We start from the raw sequence: 15,299 nt of genomic DNA, 5'->3' as shown, positions 1-15,299 counted from the left end.
CTAGAGCCCTGAATATTCCACCGAATAATTTTCGAATTTAAAAAAGAACAAGCATCAGGACTCCCGGTTCTCACTCTTTTCTTTCTCCGAGAGTCCCGTAAAGCTTGTTCTCTTTCTTCCTTGCAAACGCTGCATGCTAGAGCTAGACATTGATGAAAAGAACGAAAAATTAGAACGAGAAACCAACCTGCAAGAAGATCATCAGATCACGAAGAAGAGCTCCTGGAGATGGAGTTGCTATTGTCGATGCCGGGCAGAGGCCTTACGAGCTCGAGAATCTGGACGACTTCCGCCATGCTCGGCCTGTTCGAAGGGAGCGGCGACGAGCAAATCAATCCCAGCTTGATGACCGGCAAAACTTCGTCCTCCGGAGAAGCCTCCAGGCTCGGCTCCACGCAGCTCATCCCCCGGCCTTCGTTGAGCAAAGCCCGGACGTAGTCGCAGAGTATGACAACGTCTTCTTCCATGTACTCGACAGGCCTTCTTCCAGTCACTAGCTCCAAGAGTATGATCCCAAAGCCATAGACGTCGCACTTCTCGGTCACTTTGGAGCTCTGGGACGCAAACTCGGGAGCCATGTAGCCGAGAGCTCCTTGGAACTTGCTGCTGATGGCGTAGCGGTCCAGTACAGGGAGAAGATTTGCGAGTCCGTAGTCCGAGATGAGTGGCCTGTTGTCCACACCCAGAAGAATGTTGTTCGACTTGAGATCGTAGTGTATCACCTGCGGCTGGCAGGAGTGATGGAGATGCGAGAGTCCCATTGCTGTTCCCTGTGCGATCTTAAACCTCTCAGACCAGCTCAGTGGAGGCTCGCCAAATGTTCGTTCGTGAAGCCTGCTGTACAAGCTCCCGTTTGGAACGAAGTCATAAATAAGGAGCTGCATCCTCGACGTCCAGTAGTAGCCTTGAAGAGCGACCAGGTTTGGGTGCTCGATCTTCCCCAGCTGCTGGACTTCTTTCTCAAACTCGAGCTGAGACTTCACCAATCCGGCAGTCACCAGCTTCTTTACTGCAAACGTTCGTCCATCCGATATAGCAGCCCGGTAAACAACTCCAAATCCTCCACGGCCAATCTCCTGCTCCTTGTTAAGCAGCGAGTGAGCGCTCGGAAGAAGCTCCTCGGACTTTGTGTCATTTCCGTCGGTAAACATGACCAGCTTTCCAATGGCCAGATCCTCACTGGAGGAACTCGGAGAGCTGTTGTGATCCGCCATGAAAAAGTTGTTTTTGAGAGCAGCAGCCGGCGCAGCTTGCTGAGCACGGATGTTGAGGACAGAGACGACCACGATTCCCAGAGCGATCACTGCTGCTGCGGAGATAGCTATGATCGCCGACACACTGAGTACGATCTTGTTCTTTCCCCTGTGTCCTCCGGACTGAAGTATCCCTGCTGTGTCGCTGCTTGCATTCGGATTCAGCACTATCGGTTTAGGAACCGTCGAGCATGCTACGTCGAGAGCAGCTCCACATAGGCCTGAATTCCCCTGGAAAGCTGTCCGATTTACCAAGTTAAAAACTCCACCTTTCGGAATTGGACCGTCGAGATGATTGTGCGACACGTCGAGGCTAGAGAGACTCTCCAGCTTCACAAGTTCCTTCGGTATCGGACCCGTTAAGTTGTTCCACGCGAGGTCCAGAGACTGTAGAAAATTCAGCCTCGAGAGCGCCCCGGGTATGCTTCCAGACAAACGATTCGAGGACAAGTCCCTGAAAAAAGAACGAACGCAAAACTCATCAGAAAACTAGAAACAATGCAGCTGCAAAACACTTACAGCTCTACGAGACGCTCGCACTTGGAAATGGCCTTGGGAATGTTTCCCACCAGCAAGTTCTTCGCCAGCTTTAGAACAGTGAGAGAGCTCATGTTGGTGAAAGTGGACGGTATTCCTCCCTGGAGCTGGTTGTGGCTCAAGTCCAAGAACATAAGCCTCTGGAGCTGGCTGATCTGTCCAGGAATCCCACCAGAGAGGACGTTCCATCCCACATTTAAGTGCTGCAAGCTGCTACACTGGGCGATTCTCGACGGCACTTCCCCGAAAATCCTGTTTCCGGAGATATCCACCACTTGAAGCGCATGACAAGGTGGCCAGATTGGAAAATCGCCCAGGAACTCGTTTCTGGAGAGATTGAGGAACTGCAAGCTCGACGAGAAAAGCCCAAAGGGAATCTTTCCACCCAAATGGTTGCTGCTGAGATCCAAGCTCGAGAGCCGAAGGAGCTGGAGCAAGCTCTGAGGAACCACCCCCGTGAGATTGTTTCCAGCCAAGTTGAGCGAGCGCAGGGATGAAAGCGTCGCGAGAGACGGTGGGATTGAGCCTTGGAACCCGTTCCACGAGAAGTCCAGCTCCTGCAAAGCTCGCAAGCTCTTGCCGATCCAATCCGGAAGATCGCCGGAGAAACCATTCTCGGCAATGCGAAGAGTGACGAGCCCGGTTTGGTTTGCGGCCAGAGATGGAGAGAGCTGCCCCGTTAACCTGTTCTTGCTAAGGCTAAGGTACCTGAGGAGATGGCCGCCCCCAAAGAAATCCCTGGCTAGAGCGCCAGTGAAAGCGTTGTCTGAGAGATCCACGTAACGTATCGAAGCCCCCATGGGCGATGGCAGCTCCCCGGACAGCCGATTCTTCTTCAAATCCACGAAATCCAGCATCCGGAAGAGCTCCGGAACCACATTGCCCGAGAGATTGTTGGCAGAGAGCGAGAGAGTCTTGAGGCGCTCGAGCTTGAGGAGGCCTCTCCCAATCGTGCCCGACAGTGCCAGGCCATCGAGCGAGACCGATTCGACCCTGCCGCTGGCGCTGCCACACCGGATTCCCGTCCAATTGCATGGCGATGAATCCGCCTCGCTCCAAGAAGCCAGGGATCCGCGAGGATCTTGGAGCCCCGCCTTGAAGACCAGCAGCCCAAGAACATCGTCGTTCCACGACACCGTCTCATCCCCTTCCCCCGTCGAATGCCGCGGCAGCGAGGCCAAGATCAGCGCCAAGATTGCAAGGAAGAGCACGGAATCGATCTTCCCTGGAGCTCCGGCGCGCCGGCCATGGATCCTGGCGCTCATTCTTGGAATCCTAGAAGCTCGCGAGCTGCATTGCAAAGATTCTTCATACCGCGCACGCCATACCCGCCGCCGCTCACACGTGAAAGCTCACAACGGGATTTCAATCGCCGTCACCAAGTCCCGTGAGCGCCATAGACCGCCATAGCCAGAGCTTCTTCCGCTGGCGGAATATGCCAGGGACGTCAAGGCTCCGCCAGGGAAATCGGTAGATTCGTCGCACATTCCGCCGCGAGCCCTAACTGACTGTGACATACGGCCTCCTTTCATCATTAAACGAGAGTTACCGTACTCCTTTTTCTCCACGTGTCTTCCACGTCAGACTGTGGATGTGACCTGGACTCCCATAAATGGCATTAAATGGGACGCATTAAAAAAACATCTATTTTTCAGAGACAGCGAATCTATAGTATATTCGAGGTTTTGACCTCTGAAAGGAAGCTTTTGGCGCCAGCCGGCTCAGCCGGTGCGGCCCCTCGGGCACTGGCTAGTGCCGGTCACCTCTCTTAGTCTTATGCTAATCAATGTGTCCACACAACGAGGAAAGAAGAAAAGAGAGACAGGATGAAGGCAACAGCAACCAAACAAGTAATTGTTTCGTACCAGAGCTTTCAATGCGACCGGTGATTATGCCACGAGAATCCTTGGAGATGCTATTTGTCTCACTCTCAATTGTTTGACACTGCCTGGATTTGCACAAACAGATTACAAGTAGCGAGAGAAGGATGAGATCGATGTGATATCTTTTCTCTTCCGCTAGTAAGTAGCAAATTATTTTGAGAGGATCACTCACTTCTAAATCACTGATAGAACTTGTAAGTCGACGCATCCATTACCAAGTTCCGGAATCCCCCGATTGTGGCTGCTATCATTAGCAGCACGCCCAGCACGATCGATATCTAGAGCATTAAGTGTTAGAGAGCGACCAAGAAAAGCTCGAGAGTATCTTACCCAGTTTGCGAGCCACGAAAGGCTGAATCGCTTGGGTTTGTGCACTGCCAGCCATATTATACACGGTAGCTGGAACGGAAAGCATTGAACGAAAGAGAAACACAAAAGCCAAAAGACTTACGAAATAAGTTGTGGGCGCTAGTGCAAATCCTCCAAAGAAACCGAGAAGATTTCCGAAGAACGGGATTGTGATCGCTACAAACGCTGTAAATGCTGTGAAAGCAAAGCCTGGCCTGAGTCGGAAACTCGGAAGCTCAAAAAGAAAAGCTTACCAACGTATACTGTTCTGGCGATGAGACGGAGGCAAACGCCAGGAGGCAAGTGGAGCTTCTTGACAAGAAGCGTCTCGAGCATGTCAAACACAGGCATTGCGTAAATCTGCCACATAAAAGATCAACAAATCAACACTAGAAGAACAACAAGAAAAGAAAAAAAATGCATAGCAAACCTGGTAGCTGCCAATGACATGAACAACGAGCATGAGATTGGCAGCAGCGATGAGCCAGTGTGGAGTACCGATGTGTTGGAGAATGTTGTCGTAAGAAGTATCGTTCCCAAATGCCCAGTAGCCGATGAGAGCCACCGGGAAGTAGCAAATCGCCACGACCATGTACGCCACCACCACTCCCTTCCACATCGGGCCCTTGGACGGCTTGCTCGGCGAGGATGGAATGGTTGCCTGGATCTCAAGAACAACGTTGTGCCCGGCATAGGCGAACGCGATCTCTCCCAGCGCATTGAAAACCTTGAACACCGTGTTGGCTGCCGATGGGGAGTGAGGATAGCTGTAGCTCACATCCGGCCCCCCGGCATTGGGGATCGCGGTCGTCCAGGCGATCGTGGAATAGCTGCCAATGGAAGGAAGAAGAACTTAGCACAAATTCCACGAAATATTTCAAGAGCTCTTCCAAGAACGATCGACGCGATCGAAATCTGGCTCAACACGATCGAAATCTTGCTCACCTGAGAGACATGACCGCCGCGGAGAGCGAAATCCCCGAGATGGAGTTGAAATTGGGGAGCTGCGCCAGCACGAAGTGGATCGACGCGAACACCAGGATCCAATACGACTGCCGGATGTGCTTGCATCCGGTCGCGTCGGGCGCGCAGCTCACCAGCTCGTAGAATCGCTTGAGCGATTTCCCGCCGGTGACCATGTAGACGATGTCGACGCCGACCTCGACGATGAGCTGCTGCGGCACCACGATCCACAGCCCTAGGCGCTCGCCAAACGCCTCCTGCGCGAGCTCGTGGTAGCGATCGAAGCGCTTGCCCTCCACCATCTCGTGCATCTCCACCATTTGCCATAGCGTGTAGAGCGTGACGGTCCAGGAGAGGAGGAGCACGAAGATCCCAGGCCCCCTGGAAAAACGAAGAACCCTAAAAAATGTAGACGTTATAACATTCGAACGTTACCATCCCAGATAAACCATAGCCGAGGGTAACGCCAGCACGCCCGATCCTACCATCGCGGTTACGTTGTGAAACGCGGAGTACCACCATTTGGCGTTCCTCGAGCTCGTCACTGGCAGCCATTCGTCCACATTGATAGAAGATTCCTGCAAGAAGGGGAATTTTAGATTCCAAAAAAAGATATTGAAAGGATTTTGATGCTTTGTGGGAAGATTTTCGCTCCTCCTCCTCTCCTCCTAGTTTCATTTTCTTCGTCTTCTGAGCTTCCATTGCGAAAAAAATCTCTAAAGAACGAACAAAAATTAGTATGTCCAAATCCAGGCAAAGAATTGCTGGTCTCTAGGTGTTGAACTTAAAGTTCCAGCATGCATGCTAACCTGCCAAATATGGCCAAATGGAAATATCTTTTTTATATATTTTCTGGAAATCGATTTAATAGGTATGGAACCCATATACATTTGAAGCAATACTTGTTTCTTCTGTATACCTTTTGCAGCTACTGATAAAACTTGTATGTTGATGCATCCATGATGATATTTCTGAAGCCTCCAATAGTAGCTACAATCATTAGCAGCACTCCCAAGACAATACAAATCTGCAATCCACGAGAAAATATAAAAATTAAAGCAATAGTTTTTTTTTTTCTGGACAGAAAGGTTTGCGTACCCAGTTTGCCATCCACGAAAGACTGAAAACTCTGGGTTTGTAAACAGCCAGCCACATAATACACGGGAGCTGTGGATTAATGCAAAGAAGGTTAAGCCAAAGAAATCAACCAAAACAAAAAAAATTAGAGGAACTTACAAAGTAAGTCGTGGGAGCAAACGCAAAACCTCCGAAAAAGCCCAGCAAGTCTCCAAAAAAAGGAAAAGTTATCCCAATAAAGGCAGTGAAAGCTGCCAAGACAAAGTTCCAGTGTTGAATGATCTGGATGAATAAAAAATCTCCAAAACTTACCAACATAGAGTGATCGAGCGACGAGACGAAGAATCACACCTGGAGGGAAGTGAAACTTCTTGACCAGAACGGTTTCCAGCATATCAAACACTGGCATCGCATAGATCTGTTTAAGGAAACGAAACAAAACCTCGATCAATCAAAGAGCTTACTTGAAACAACTCGAGAAGGGAGAACTCAGCTTACCTGGTAGCTTCCAATAACGTGAACCACAACCATGAGATTGGCAGCCGCGATGAGCCACTCGGGTCTCCCGAGACGCTGGAGAACATTGTCATAGCTGGTATCATTTCCAAAAGCCCAGTATCCAACCAAGGAAACCGGGAAGTAACACATAGCCACGACAATATACGCCACGACCACTCCCCTCCACATTGGAACTTTGGATGGCTTTTGCGGCGAGGAAGGGATCGTCGCCTGGATCTCAAGAACAACGTTGTGACCGGCGTAGGCAAACGCCACTTGTCCGAGAGCATTGAAAACTCTAAACACAGTGTTCGCCACTGATGGAGAGTGAGGATAAGCGTAGCTCACTTTGGTCATTGGTGGCTTTGCTTCTTGGCCGTAATGCACTGGAGCAACCCATGCAATCGTCGAGTAACTGCGGAAAAGAGATAAAAAGTTGGCAAAGTTGCGTAAAAATTTTTGGTGCTTCTTCTTACCTGAGAGACATGACGGCTGCTGCCAAGGAGACTCCGGTGATGGAGTTGAAGTTTGGGAGCTGGGACAAGAAGAAGTGAACTGAGGCAAAGACGAGGATCCAGTAAGTTCTCTTGATGTGCTTGCAGCTGATGTCATCGGGCTTGCAATGGACGAGCTCGTAGAATCTCATGAGAGACGTCCCTCCTGTGACCATATAGACAATGTCCACTCCAACTTCGACGATGAGCTGCTGGGGCACGACGATCCACAGTCCAAGTTTCTCTCCGAAAGCCTCCTGCCCGAGTTCGTGGTAGCGATCAAATCTCTTCCCCGGGACCATTTCGTGCATTTCCACCATTTGCCACAGCGTGTAGAGTGTGATCACCCACGAGAGTACAAGAACCAGGACCCCTGGTCCCCTGGAACGAAAAACAAATCTTTAAAGTTGCTTGGAAAAGTTGGAAAACGATTTGTCAAGAACATGGGGCTGTGAAAGTTCTTGAGGATTGCGGGTGACACACGACTAAGGTGGGCGATGGACAACGGAGTTAAGTAACGAGTCACAGTCTTTGCCAACACGGAGATCCATTAAAAAAGAATTGACTACTTGTCATGGCAAGGAAGTCACGGGCAGCGAGGAGAAGACTTTTAGACCAGGAAGAAAGCACGCGACGTTTTTTTTTCTTGTTTCCACAGGCATGACAAGAGCACGAATGAGAAAACACTGACTGACCAAGAATTTGGATCGAAACTAAGCGAATTTGAAGCTAGCGATTGAAACGAAGAAGAGCTGCGAAGAACTTACCAGCCAAGATAGACCATCGCCGAGGGGAGGCTAAGAACTCCAGCTCCAACCATGGCGGTGACATTATGGAAGGCCGAGTACCACCACTTGGCGTTCCTGGAGCCACTGCCAACGGGCAGCCAATCGTCCACGGATTTCACAGTTCGAGCGTGGCCTTTGTCCTCGACATACTCCTACAGATTCAATCCAGAAAACGAGGAGCTGTGAGAATCTGGGAAAAAAAGGGGGATCTCGGGACTTTTTCCCAGCTTTTGGGAAGGGATTCTTTCCTACCTTGAATGCCTGCGTGGAGGAGGGAGGCGAGGAGCCATTGTTGGTGCTGTCGTTCTCGTGTGGCGCCATCTCTGGGAGCTGAGCAAAAACTATAAAAGCAAGCGCTCACTCTCGCACAGGGCGGGGCCTCGTTAAGTCCACCTTAAATTAGCCCCTACATAGAAAACTATGCACCGTGTTGAGAGTTCAAACGTATATATTTCAGAAATCTCCCAATCTGTTCACATGTTGAGGATTGGGGAATAAAACGTGGTTTTAAATCCGAAATTTTCTCGAGCCCTGGTTTTTTTTCTTGATGTGGAGTGATAAAGTGATTACAAATAGTACCCTTGAACGCGGCCTAGCCACCAGTTGTGGAACATTCAAAGCTGAATTCTCAGGAAACTTTGTAAACTAATAATAATAATAATTATGAAGAAATGAGTAGCAATCCTCATACTTGCATATTTACAAACATCAGTCTTGCATCCCAAAGTTATTTATCCCAATAGGATACATACCAGTAGCAATTTCACTTACAGAAACCGTATCATACACGATCCTTTCAACAAAGCGACACAGCAGTTTTCAACTTGTCACAAAGGTAGAATGACAAAATTGTCGGCGTAGTTGAGCACTCAAAAAGAACGCAAACTAGACCGAACAACCCAAGTTGGAATCAAATCTCAGGTCATTGCTTGTTTCACACACTAGTAACATTGGCCCTCATCAAAATTTAAAGTAAATGCTAACATTTGACTAATATGCCATGCTATCGTTGACGGTCAACTGGAATCAGACTTTCGGCCCGGACAAACAAAGCCGGCACTTTTGTTAATTCCCATTGTGCTAGGGCATTTCGCATTCTTTGTGAGTGTTTCTCTCTATCTATTCCTTCCGGCAATCCAGGTAATGGCACCCATCGGCGTGGAGGAGATCATCCCCGACGGCACGCTCTCCTACTTCGACAAGGATGGCAAGCTCCAGAACGTTTCCATCTACGCCCTAGCCGAGAAGAAGAAAGTGGTCCTGTTCGGAGTTCCAGGAGCTTTCACTCCTACTTGCAGGTGCCCTTTTCTTCTTTTCCTCTTGCAAATCGATGCGAGCTCGATCTATCTCTTTCTAGTTTGAAGCATGTCCCTGGATACATTGAGAAGGCACCGGAGCTCAAGGCCAAGGGCGTGGACAAGATCCTGTGCTTAACTGGTAAATCCTGATTCTTTCTCGCGATGGATTGAAACCTTTTGTCCAGTGAACGATCCTTTCGTTGTTCGTGAATGGGCCAAGACCTATCCAGAGGATTCGGCCGTGATGTTCCTGGCAGACGGCTCCGCGACTTACACCAAGAGCTTGGGACTGGAGCTGGACCTGACGGAGCGAGGGATGGGGATTCGATCCAAAAGGTTTGCTTTGCTGCTGGATGATCTCGTTGTCAAGGCTGCCAACATTGAGGAGGGTGGCGACTTCAAGGTCTCCAGCGCTGATGACATACTTGCGGTTCTGCCATAAGTACTACTTACTCAGTTATCAAAAGCTTTTGTTATGTTACTTTTTGCATGGTTTGCCGTATTTAAGTTTAAATGTTTTTAGTGAAATATATTACAATATTTAAAAGGCGGTAAAGTAAATGCTAATAAAAATATAGAACTAACAAGATCGAGTACAGTGGATTTGGGGCAGGAAGGAGAACAGCTTTATTTCAGAATATTTATGTGGTACACAAGTACTTACACAAAATATTATCTTAAATTGTGATGTACTTGAGCTTTACACCATCTTCCCACTTTGTAACAATCTCTATTATCTTAAACTCTCTGAGTAGCAATAATGATCTTAACTCTATTACTCACAAGATCTTAATAGCAATTGTGTGATGTCATTCTATCCTTATAATGGATAAAAACTCTTAAAAGAGAAGATAAAAGGGAGAATGGCTTTCCTTCACAAATGGCTAAAAAACTTTGAATGATTTCTGGTATCTATAATAATTAGATTAAATAGGAGAGTTTTAAGTTGGTAGGGCTTTCTTTAGTCACCAGATGGTAAGCGATTAAAGATGGCAACCTTAACTCACAAAATCTTAGTACCATGATTTCGTCTGATCTTTATAATTGATCATAAATTTTAATCCACCCAGAAGCCCTTGAAAATGGTTGTCAAAGAATAGGATTGTAAATTTGGCAATTCTAGTTTTAGAGACTCGCATAATATAATTATTTTTCAGAGTAAAACTAGTTACAGAATTCTTAATTTTAATAAATAAAGTTTTTAAATTTTTTAATAACATATATATTCCCAAACTCTGTATCTCAACCACAAAGATCCTTCAAAAAGATTGTGAGGTTGTTATGGTTGAACTGACAAAAAATAACATTTTCTAAAAGGTAGCTCACTAAAAACCCAAATAAGAAAATGCAATTATAAACTCTAAGAACACTAAAGGAAGGGAAATTGCAAAAATACACAACAATACTTTGTTCTTGTGGAAACACATTGATCTCCTTCAATCGATGAGAATGTATTCTTTGCCTTTAGATGTTTCTATTTAATATTAGTTCACTTCTATGTGTTTTGGGTGGTCAAAATATGTGCTTATAGAAAGCACTGCCCAGGTTGAGTCTCTCTCTCTAATAAATATTATCTAAAGTAAACAAGCAAATCAATCTCTAGCAAATTATTTTATTTAACTTTAACATTAATAAAGTATAATATATCTGCTCCTTGATCACAAAATTCGCATCGTGCCACTCCACCACCAAATCCTCCCGTACTGGTAGAGCACGGGATCAAGACCTCCAGCACAGTCGATTTGAGCAGCGGCATTTTCTCCCATAGAACGACCCCGCCGGATCGCAAGTTGAAATTGTTCTCGTAGTGACTCTATTAAATCTAAACAATCACAGGGGCACATGCGAAATACTGGATGAGAACATTATATTCGAAATACTTGTCATTGTAGAGCGCTGTATCCATGGCCAGCTGGATCCTGGAGCGAAGGGGAGTTCAATGCCGCACGGGACAGATTGCGTTTGTTGAGGTCGAATTGCACTGCTGCAATCGCGGGAAGTAGAATGCTTTGAGGTTTTCCTTTTCGAAGCCGTGTTTGAGATTTACGAAATCGTGAGGACGACGCCAAACAAAATGCATGCCTGCATTGGTTCATACCACCATGTCAAAAGCTTCCGATCTAAAAATGATGACATTTTTACCCAGTTTAAAAGCCACTCAAGACCAAGGACTCTTGGCTTCTTGATGCTTAGCCACATTATACACGGCAACTGCTGGGAACACGTCAGAGAGAAGAAAGGGAAGTTTTGAGTCACTGATACGTACGACATACGTTGTTGGTCCAAGAGCGAGCCCACCGAATAATCCCAGATGCCCTCCAAACGAAGGTATGATCACCGCAACCAAACACGTAAATCCTGGCAGCTCAAGCTTGTGGAAATTCACCAAGAAGAATAACGCTCCCTTACTTACGTAAAGAGGCCTAATCCAAGCATTGAGCCAGCAAGTTAGTCCATCATCTCGGCAAAGCAAAAACCTGGGATGGAGCACGTAAGAACGAGGAACCAATGGAAGCCTAGCTTACCTGGTAACTCCCTGTGAGGTGCAGCATAAGCATCAAGTTGGCTGTCCCTATCAGCCACTTTGGTTTATCGAGGACGTCCAGAACGTTTTCGTAGCAAGTCAAGTTGCCAAGAGCCCAATAGCCAACTCCAGCGACTGGGAAATAGCAAACGGCAACCATGACATAAGCCACCAAAACTCCATTCCACATTGGTAGCTTAGACGGCTTGTGCCTCGTTGATCTCATCATTGCTTGGATCTCGAGAGCAATGTTTTGGCCTCCATAGGCAAACGCAATCTCTCCGAGTGCATTAGAGGCTCTGTAGTCTCCAGTTGCAGTAGAGATACGATACTTGCGAACTCTTAAGCCGTATAGCTGTTGCCCAAATTATAGTCGAGTAGCTGAATGAAAAGCGAGTTAGATTTTCATACAAAAAGAAAAAAGATACCTGAAAGACATGATGGCGGCCACCAGAGAGACGATTGTCATGGACGAGAAACTGGCAAACAACGACAGTACCGCCTGAACTCCAGCAAACGCGGATATCCATGCCACAGCAAGCTCAAACTTCCCGTGCTGAATCTCGCGACTCAGAACAAGATCCCCGAACCTCTTGAGCGCCTGGCCGCCAGTTACCAAGTAAGCAATGTTGGCAGTCACCTGGACTACGATCTGCTGCAAACCAACTATGAACCCAAGCCTGTCCCCGAATGCTTTTCTTCCGAGATCCCGGTAAGTGTCGTATCTCCCTTACTCATCCTCGTGCATCTCGATCAATTGGTACATGGTAGCCAGTGTGATTATCCACGAAACGCCCAGCATCATCATTCCAGGAGCCCTGTGGACACACAAATTTAGTCTCTCCATGACATACAATGGAAAATTTACCATCCCAGGTAGACCATTGTCGACGGAAGGCTCAAAACTCCGGCTCCTAGCATAGCCGTCGCGATGTGAACGGTTGAGTACCACCACTTGGGATGGTGTTCCGGTCGCAGTATACGCCGTAGACAATTCCAAAAGACGGAGTAGATTGCAGCGTTACTCATGCGATCTTCGCGCTCATGAGATTCTGTACCACCCACCTGTTGATCACGGGCTGATAGAGAGGCCCTCATTTGCTGGAAGAGCAGCTTCGATGGCAGAGTTCCTAATACACAGTTTGATCTCGTCAAGACAATGAACTTCTTTGGAAAAGACTATATTACTGAGCTCGTGGAAGGTGGCAATTGTTGATCTGTTGATTATTATTAGTATTTTTAAATAATATTAATTTTAGTTGAATACTTAAGCACCTAAACAGTCATATTATATTTTTGAATAGAAACATCAAACAAACTAGCTGGTTGATTACATTAAACGATCAGTGATAAAGTAATCTGCAATAACTAAATAAAAGATTGCTTTAGACAACATAATAATAATAATAATTATCTGTACATTTATGATTACTAAATAGCTAAGTATATAAAAAAAAGTAGAGCTTTGCCTGGATATCAAGCGAAGTAATTGAATAAAAAATTTCTTGTTTTATAAGTAAATTTATGTTGCCTTTCTAATTTATTATAATAATAATCTACCATATGAGGTCTATAATTACGATGTCATATATTATTATTATCATAGTGGGATTTTAGTAATTATTGAATTAGTTCTTAAAATACAGTAGTGTTGTTCTCGTGTTTAGATTCACTATTTAACATCATTCCATATTTAGTAAGTTTTTGTGATTGTCCTGAACTCTTCAATTAATATTTTATAGTATATAATCAATAATATGATTGAAACTTTATTTTTCAGCAATTTTAAAAATTTATTTATTTATTTAATATTAATTACTTTACAAAAAACTTTTTAAAATTATTAATTTACATAAATTAAAATAATTTATTTATATTATATAATTATAATAAAAAATAAATAAATTGAAAATAAAGTAAGAAATAAAAAAGAATTAAATTTTGAGAAACATGTGGTTATAGTCTACATCTTTATTTTGAATTAAGCCATATTGTAATATTTTATTTTAATGAATACACTTCTTAAATTCTAAATTTGAAGTTAAACATTTAAAACATATAGACTACCAATATATTTAGCTAGTTCTTACACTAATTTCGTGCAAATGACTTGAGAAACGGAGTGTTGAGTGTGGAGTCCTCACTCAGCTCAAAAGTCTTGTATCTCGCAAACAACTGCACCAGGTAGAACCTGGCGATTGTCTCCACAAAATTCTTCCCAGCACACTGCTTGTCATCCGCGGTCGGTGACTTCGTATTCCTTCCATTGGACCAAAACACATTCGCCTGGAGCTCCTCCTTCCCCACAAACCTGTCCGGGATCAACTGATCCGGCTCCTCAAACACCTTTGGATCTCGGCAAACCAGTGCCTGCGACCCACCCAAGAGCTGTCCCTTCTTGATCACAAACTTCGCATCGTGTGACTCCACCACCATATCCTCCCGGGGGCGTCCGTACTGGTAGAGCACGGGCGGATCAAACCGGAAGACCTCCAGCACAGTCGACTTGAGCAGTGGCATTTTCTCCAGTGCGCCGTAGAACGACCCCGCCGGATCGCTCACGTCGATCGCAGCACGGATCTCATCCCCGAGCCTCTTCTGGAACTCGGCCCCGAGAGTTCCAACACGGTAGAGAAGATTGGGCAGCACTCTGGCGCTGAATCCAAACCAGCTGTTCATCCCGACGAGGAAGAGCAGCTGGTGCACGGCCTCCTCTCGCGACAGCCCAAACTCCTTCTCGCCCATGTCGAGCATCTCAGTGGCGAGCTGGAAGAACTCGCAGAGCTTGTCGTAGTCGGCCTTGACGAGCAGGAATGGCAGTGGCGCGGTACGTATGACGACGTCCTCGGCGAATCCGGGCAGTGGAGTGCTATTGCCAGGCGCTACAGGCGCGAACTGGATCCCGATCCAACGGAGGAGGTGAGTCGGGCCCTGGTCAGCGAGCTTGGTGGTCAACGGATCCACGTTGACGATGGACTTGGCCAAGAACTGGAAGGCGAGCTGGTTGAGCAACGGTGCCATGTCGGCCTTGTTCTTCCCGGACGAGAGCTCCGACTCGGCGGCATCGAACGCGGCGTGGAAGGCCGACTGGAACTCAGGCAGGAACTTGCGGCCATTTCGCTTGAGCACCTCGAAGGCGAAGTTCTTGAGCGTTGCGTGCTTGGGATCGGTGGTGTCGAGGTAGGACAGCACCCGGTATCCTCCCGTGAAATCGTCGGATGCCTTGTAGGAGCCCGTGAACACGTTGGTCTTGTCCACCTTGGAGCTGTCGAGCAGGACTGGGAAGGAGCTCTGGTCCAGGAGGGCGATGCCGCGAGGATCCGGGAAGGCTGGATTTCCCGGAATGAAGTTAACTTTGAAGACGGTGCTATTGTACTTGGCCACCCTGCTCTTGAAAAACTCCACCTCGCCTTGGAGGTGGAGGAAGTCCAAGTTGTCCTTTTGAGCACCCAGGACTGGCAGGCCGTATGATCCTGGGACTTCCTTCGTCGGGAGATTGCTGGAGCCGGATGAAGCCATTGTTGCTCGATCTCTGGAGGGAGTAAGAGAGATGCAAGGAGCTTTGTTTTGGTGCTAATCTCGTTGCCTTGAGTCGCTTTTAAACCCCCTGGAGACGATAGGTATTGATATCAATAT

The 15,299-nt window shown here is 46.9% G+C and overlaps 6 protein-coding genes across 8 annotated transcripts; 1 reads left to right on the top strand and 5 right to left on the bottom strand.

The window, feature by feature from the left end:
• Positions 1-15: 15 nt before the first annotated feature.
• LOC9651733 (probable LRR receptor-like serine/threonine-protein kinase IRK) lies at positions 16-3,277 on the bottom strand. 3 transcript variants are annotated; one of them, XM_024677580.1, is made up of 3 exons: positions 1,773-3,277; positions 188-1,707; positions 16-136 (listed from the first exon to the last, which is right to left on the bottom strand). In XM_024677580.1, the coding sequence occupies exons 1-2, from the start codon at positions 3,053-3,055 to the stop codon at positions 207-209; spliced, it is 2,784 nt and encodes a 927-aa protein (XP_024533348.1). In that variant the 5' UTR covers positions 3,056-3,277; the 3' UTR covers positions 16-136; positions 188-206. The 3 variants fall into 3 exon arrangements, with proteins under 3 accessions (XP_024533348.1, XP_024533349.1, XP_002972654.1); XM_024677581.1 differs by having other exon boundaries at positions 16-129; XM_002972608.2 differs by having other exon boundaries at positions 16-1,707.
• Positions 3,278-3,708: 431 nt separating this feature from the next.
• On the bottom strand, positions 3,709-5,372 carry LOC112347299 (lysine histidine transporter-like 2). Its single transcript, XM_024677992.1, has 6 exons — positions 4,967-5,372; positions 4,452-4,851; positions 4,276-4,381; positions 4,125-4,216; positions 4,004-4,047; positions 3,709-3,951 (listed from the first exon to the last, which is right to left on the bottom strand). Exons 1-6 carry the CDS (start codon positions 5,302-5,304, stop codon positions 3,924-3,926), a joined length of 1,008 nt encoding a protein of 335 aa, XP_024533760.1. The 5' UTR covers positions 5,305-5,372; the 3' UTR covers positions 3,709-3,923.
• Positions 5,373-5,803: 431 nt separating this feature from the next.
• On the bottom strand, positions 5,804-8,306 carry LOC9636985 (lysine histidine transporter 2). The gene is made up of 8 exons (XM_002972607.2): positions 8,094-8,306; positions 7,821-7,993; positions 7,036-7,434; positions 6,560-6,974; positions 6,374-6,479; positions 6,221-6,312; positions 6,083-6,151; positions 5,804-6,011 (listed from the first exon to the last, which is right to left on the bottom strand). Exons 1-8 carry the CDS (start codon positions 8,160-8,162, stop codon positions 5,913-5,915), a joined length of 1,422 nt encoding a protein of 473 aa, XP_002972653.1. The 5' UTR covers positions 8,163-8,306; the 3' UTR covers positions 5,804-5,912.
• Positions 8,307-8,910: 604 nt separating this feature from the next.
• Positions 8,911-9,686, top strand: LOC9651732 (peroxiredoxin-2). Its single transcript, XM_002972827.2, has 3 exons — positions 8,911-9,139; positions 9,199-9,278; positions 9,325-9,686. Exons 1-3 carry the CDS (start codon positions 8,985-8,987, stop codon positions 9,579-9,581), a joined length of 492 nt encoding a protein of 163 aa, XP_002972873.1. The 5' UTR covers positions 8,911-8,984; the 3' UTR covers positions 9,582-9,686.
• A 1,779-nt stretch (positions 9,687-11,465) lies between these two features.
• LOC9651731 (lysine histidine transporter-like 6) lies at positions 11,466-12,761 on the bottom strand. The gene is made up of 5 exons (XM_024677875.1): positions 12,532-12,761; positions 12,163-12,343; positions 11,665-12,030; positions 11,553-11,616; positions 11,466-11,497 (listed from the first exon to the last, which is right to left on the bottom strand). The coding sequence occupies exons 1-4, from the start codon at positions 12,759-12,761 to the stop codon at positions 11,596-11,598; spliced, it is 798 nt and encodes a 265-aa protein (XP_024533643.1). The 3' UTR covers positions 11,466-11,497; positions 11,553-11,595.
• Positions 12,762-13,633: 872 nt separating this feature from the next.
• LOC9651730 (allene oxide synthase, chloroplastic) lies at positions 13,634-15,293 on the bottom strand. The gene has a single exon (XM_002972605.2). It carries the CDS (start codon positions 15,180-15,182, stop codon positions 13,755-13,757), a length of 1,428 nt encoding a protein of 475 aa, XP_002972651.1. The 5' UTR covers positions 15,183-15,293; the 3' UTR covers positions 13,634-13,754.
• Between the last annotated feature and the right edge of the window lie 6 nt (positions 15,294-15,299).

Source organism: Selaginella moellendorffii, unplaced genomic scaffold (assembly GCF_000143415.4).
Source record: "Selaginella moellendorffii unplaced genomic scaffold, v1.0 SELMOscaffold_20, whole genome shotgun sequence".
Classification (NCBI taxonomy): Eukaryota; Viridiplantae; Streptophyta; class Lycopodiopsida; order Selaginellales; family Selaginellaceae; genus Selaginella; species Selaginella moellendorffii.
The sequence above is the reverse complement of the archived record's forward strand: the minus strand, read 5'-3'. Positions and strand labels throughout refer to the sequence as shown.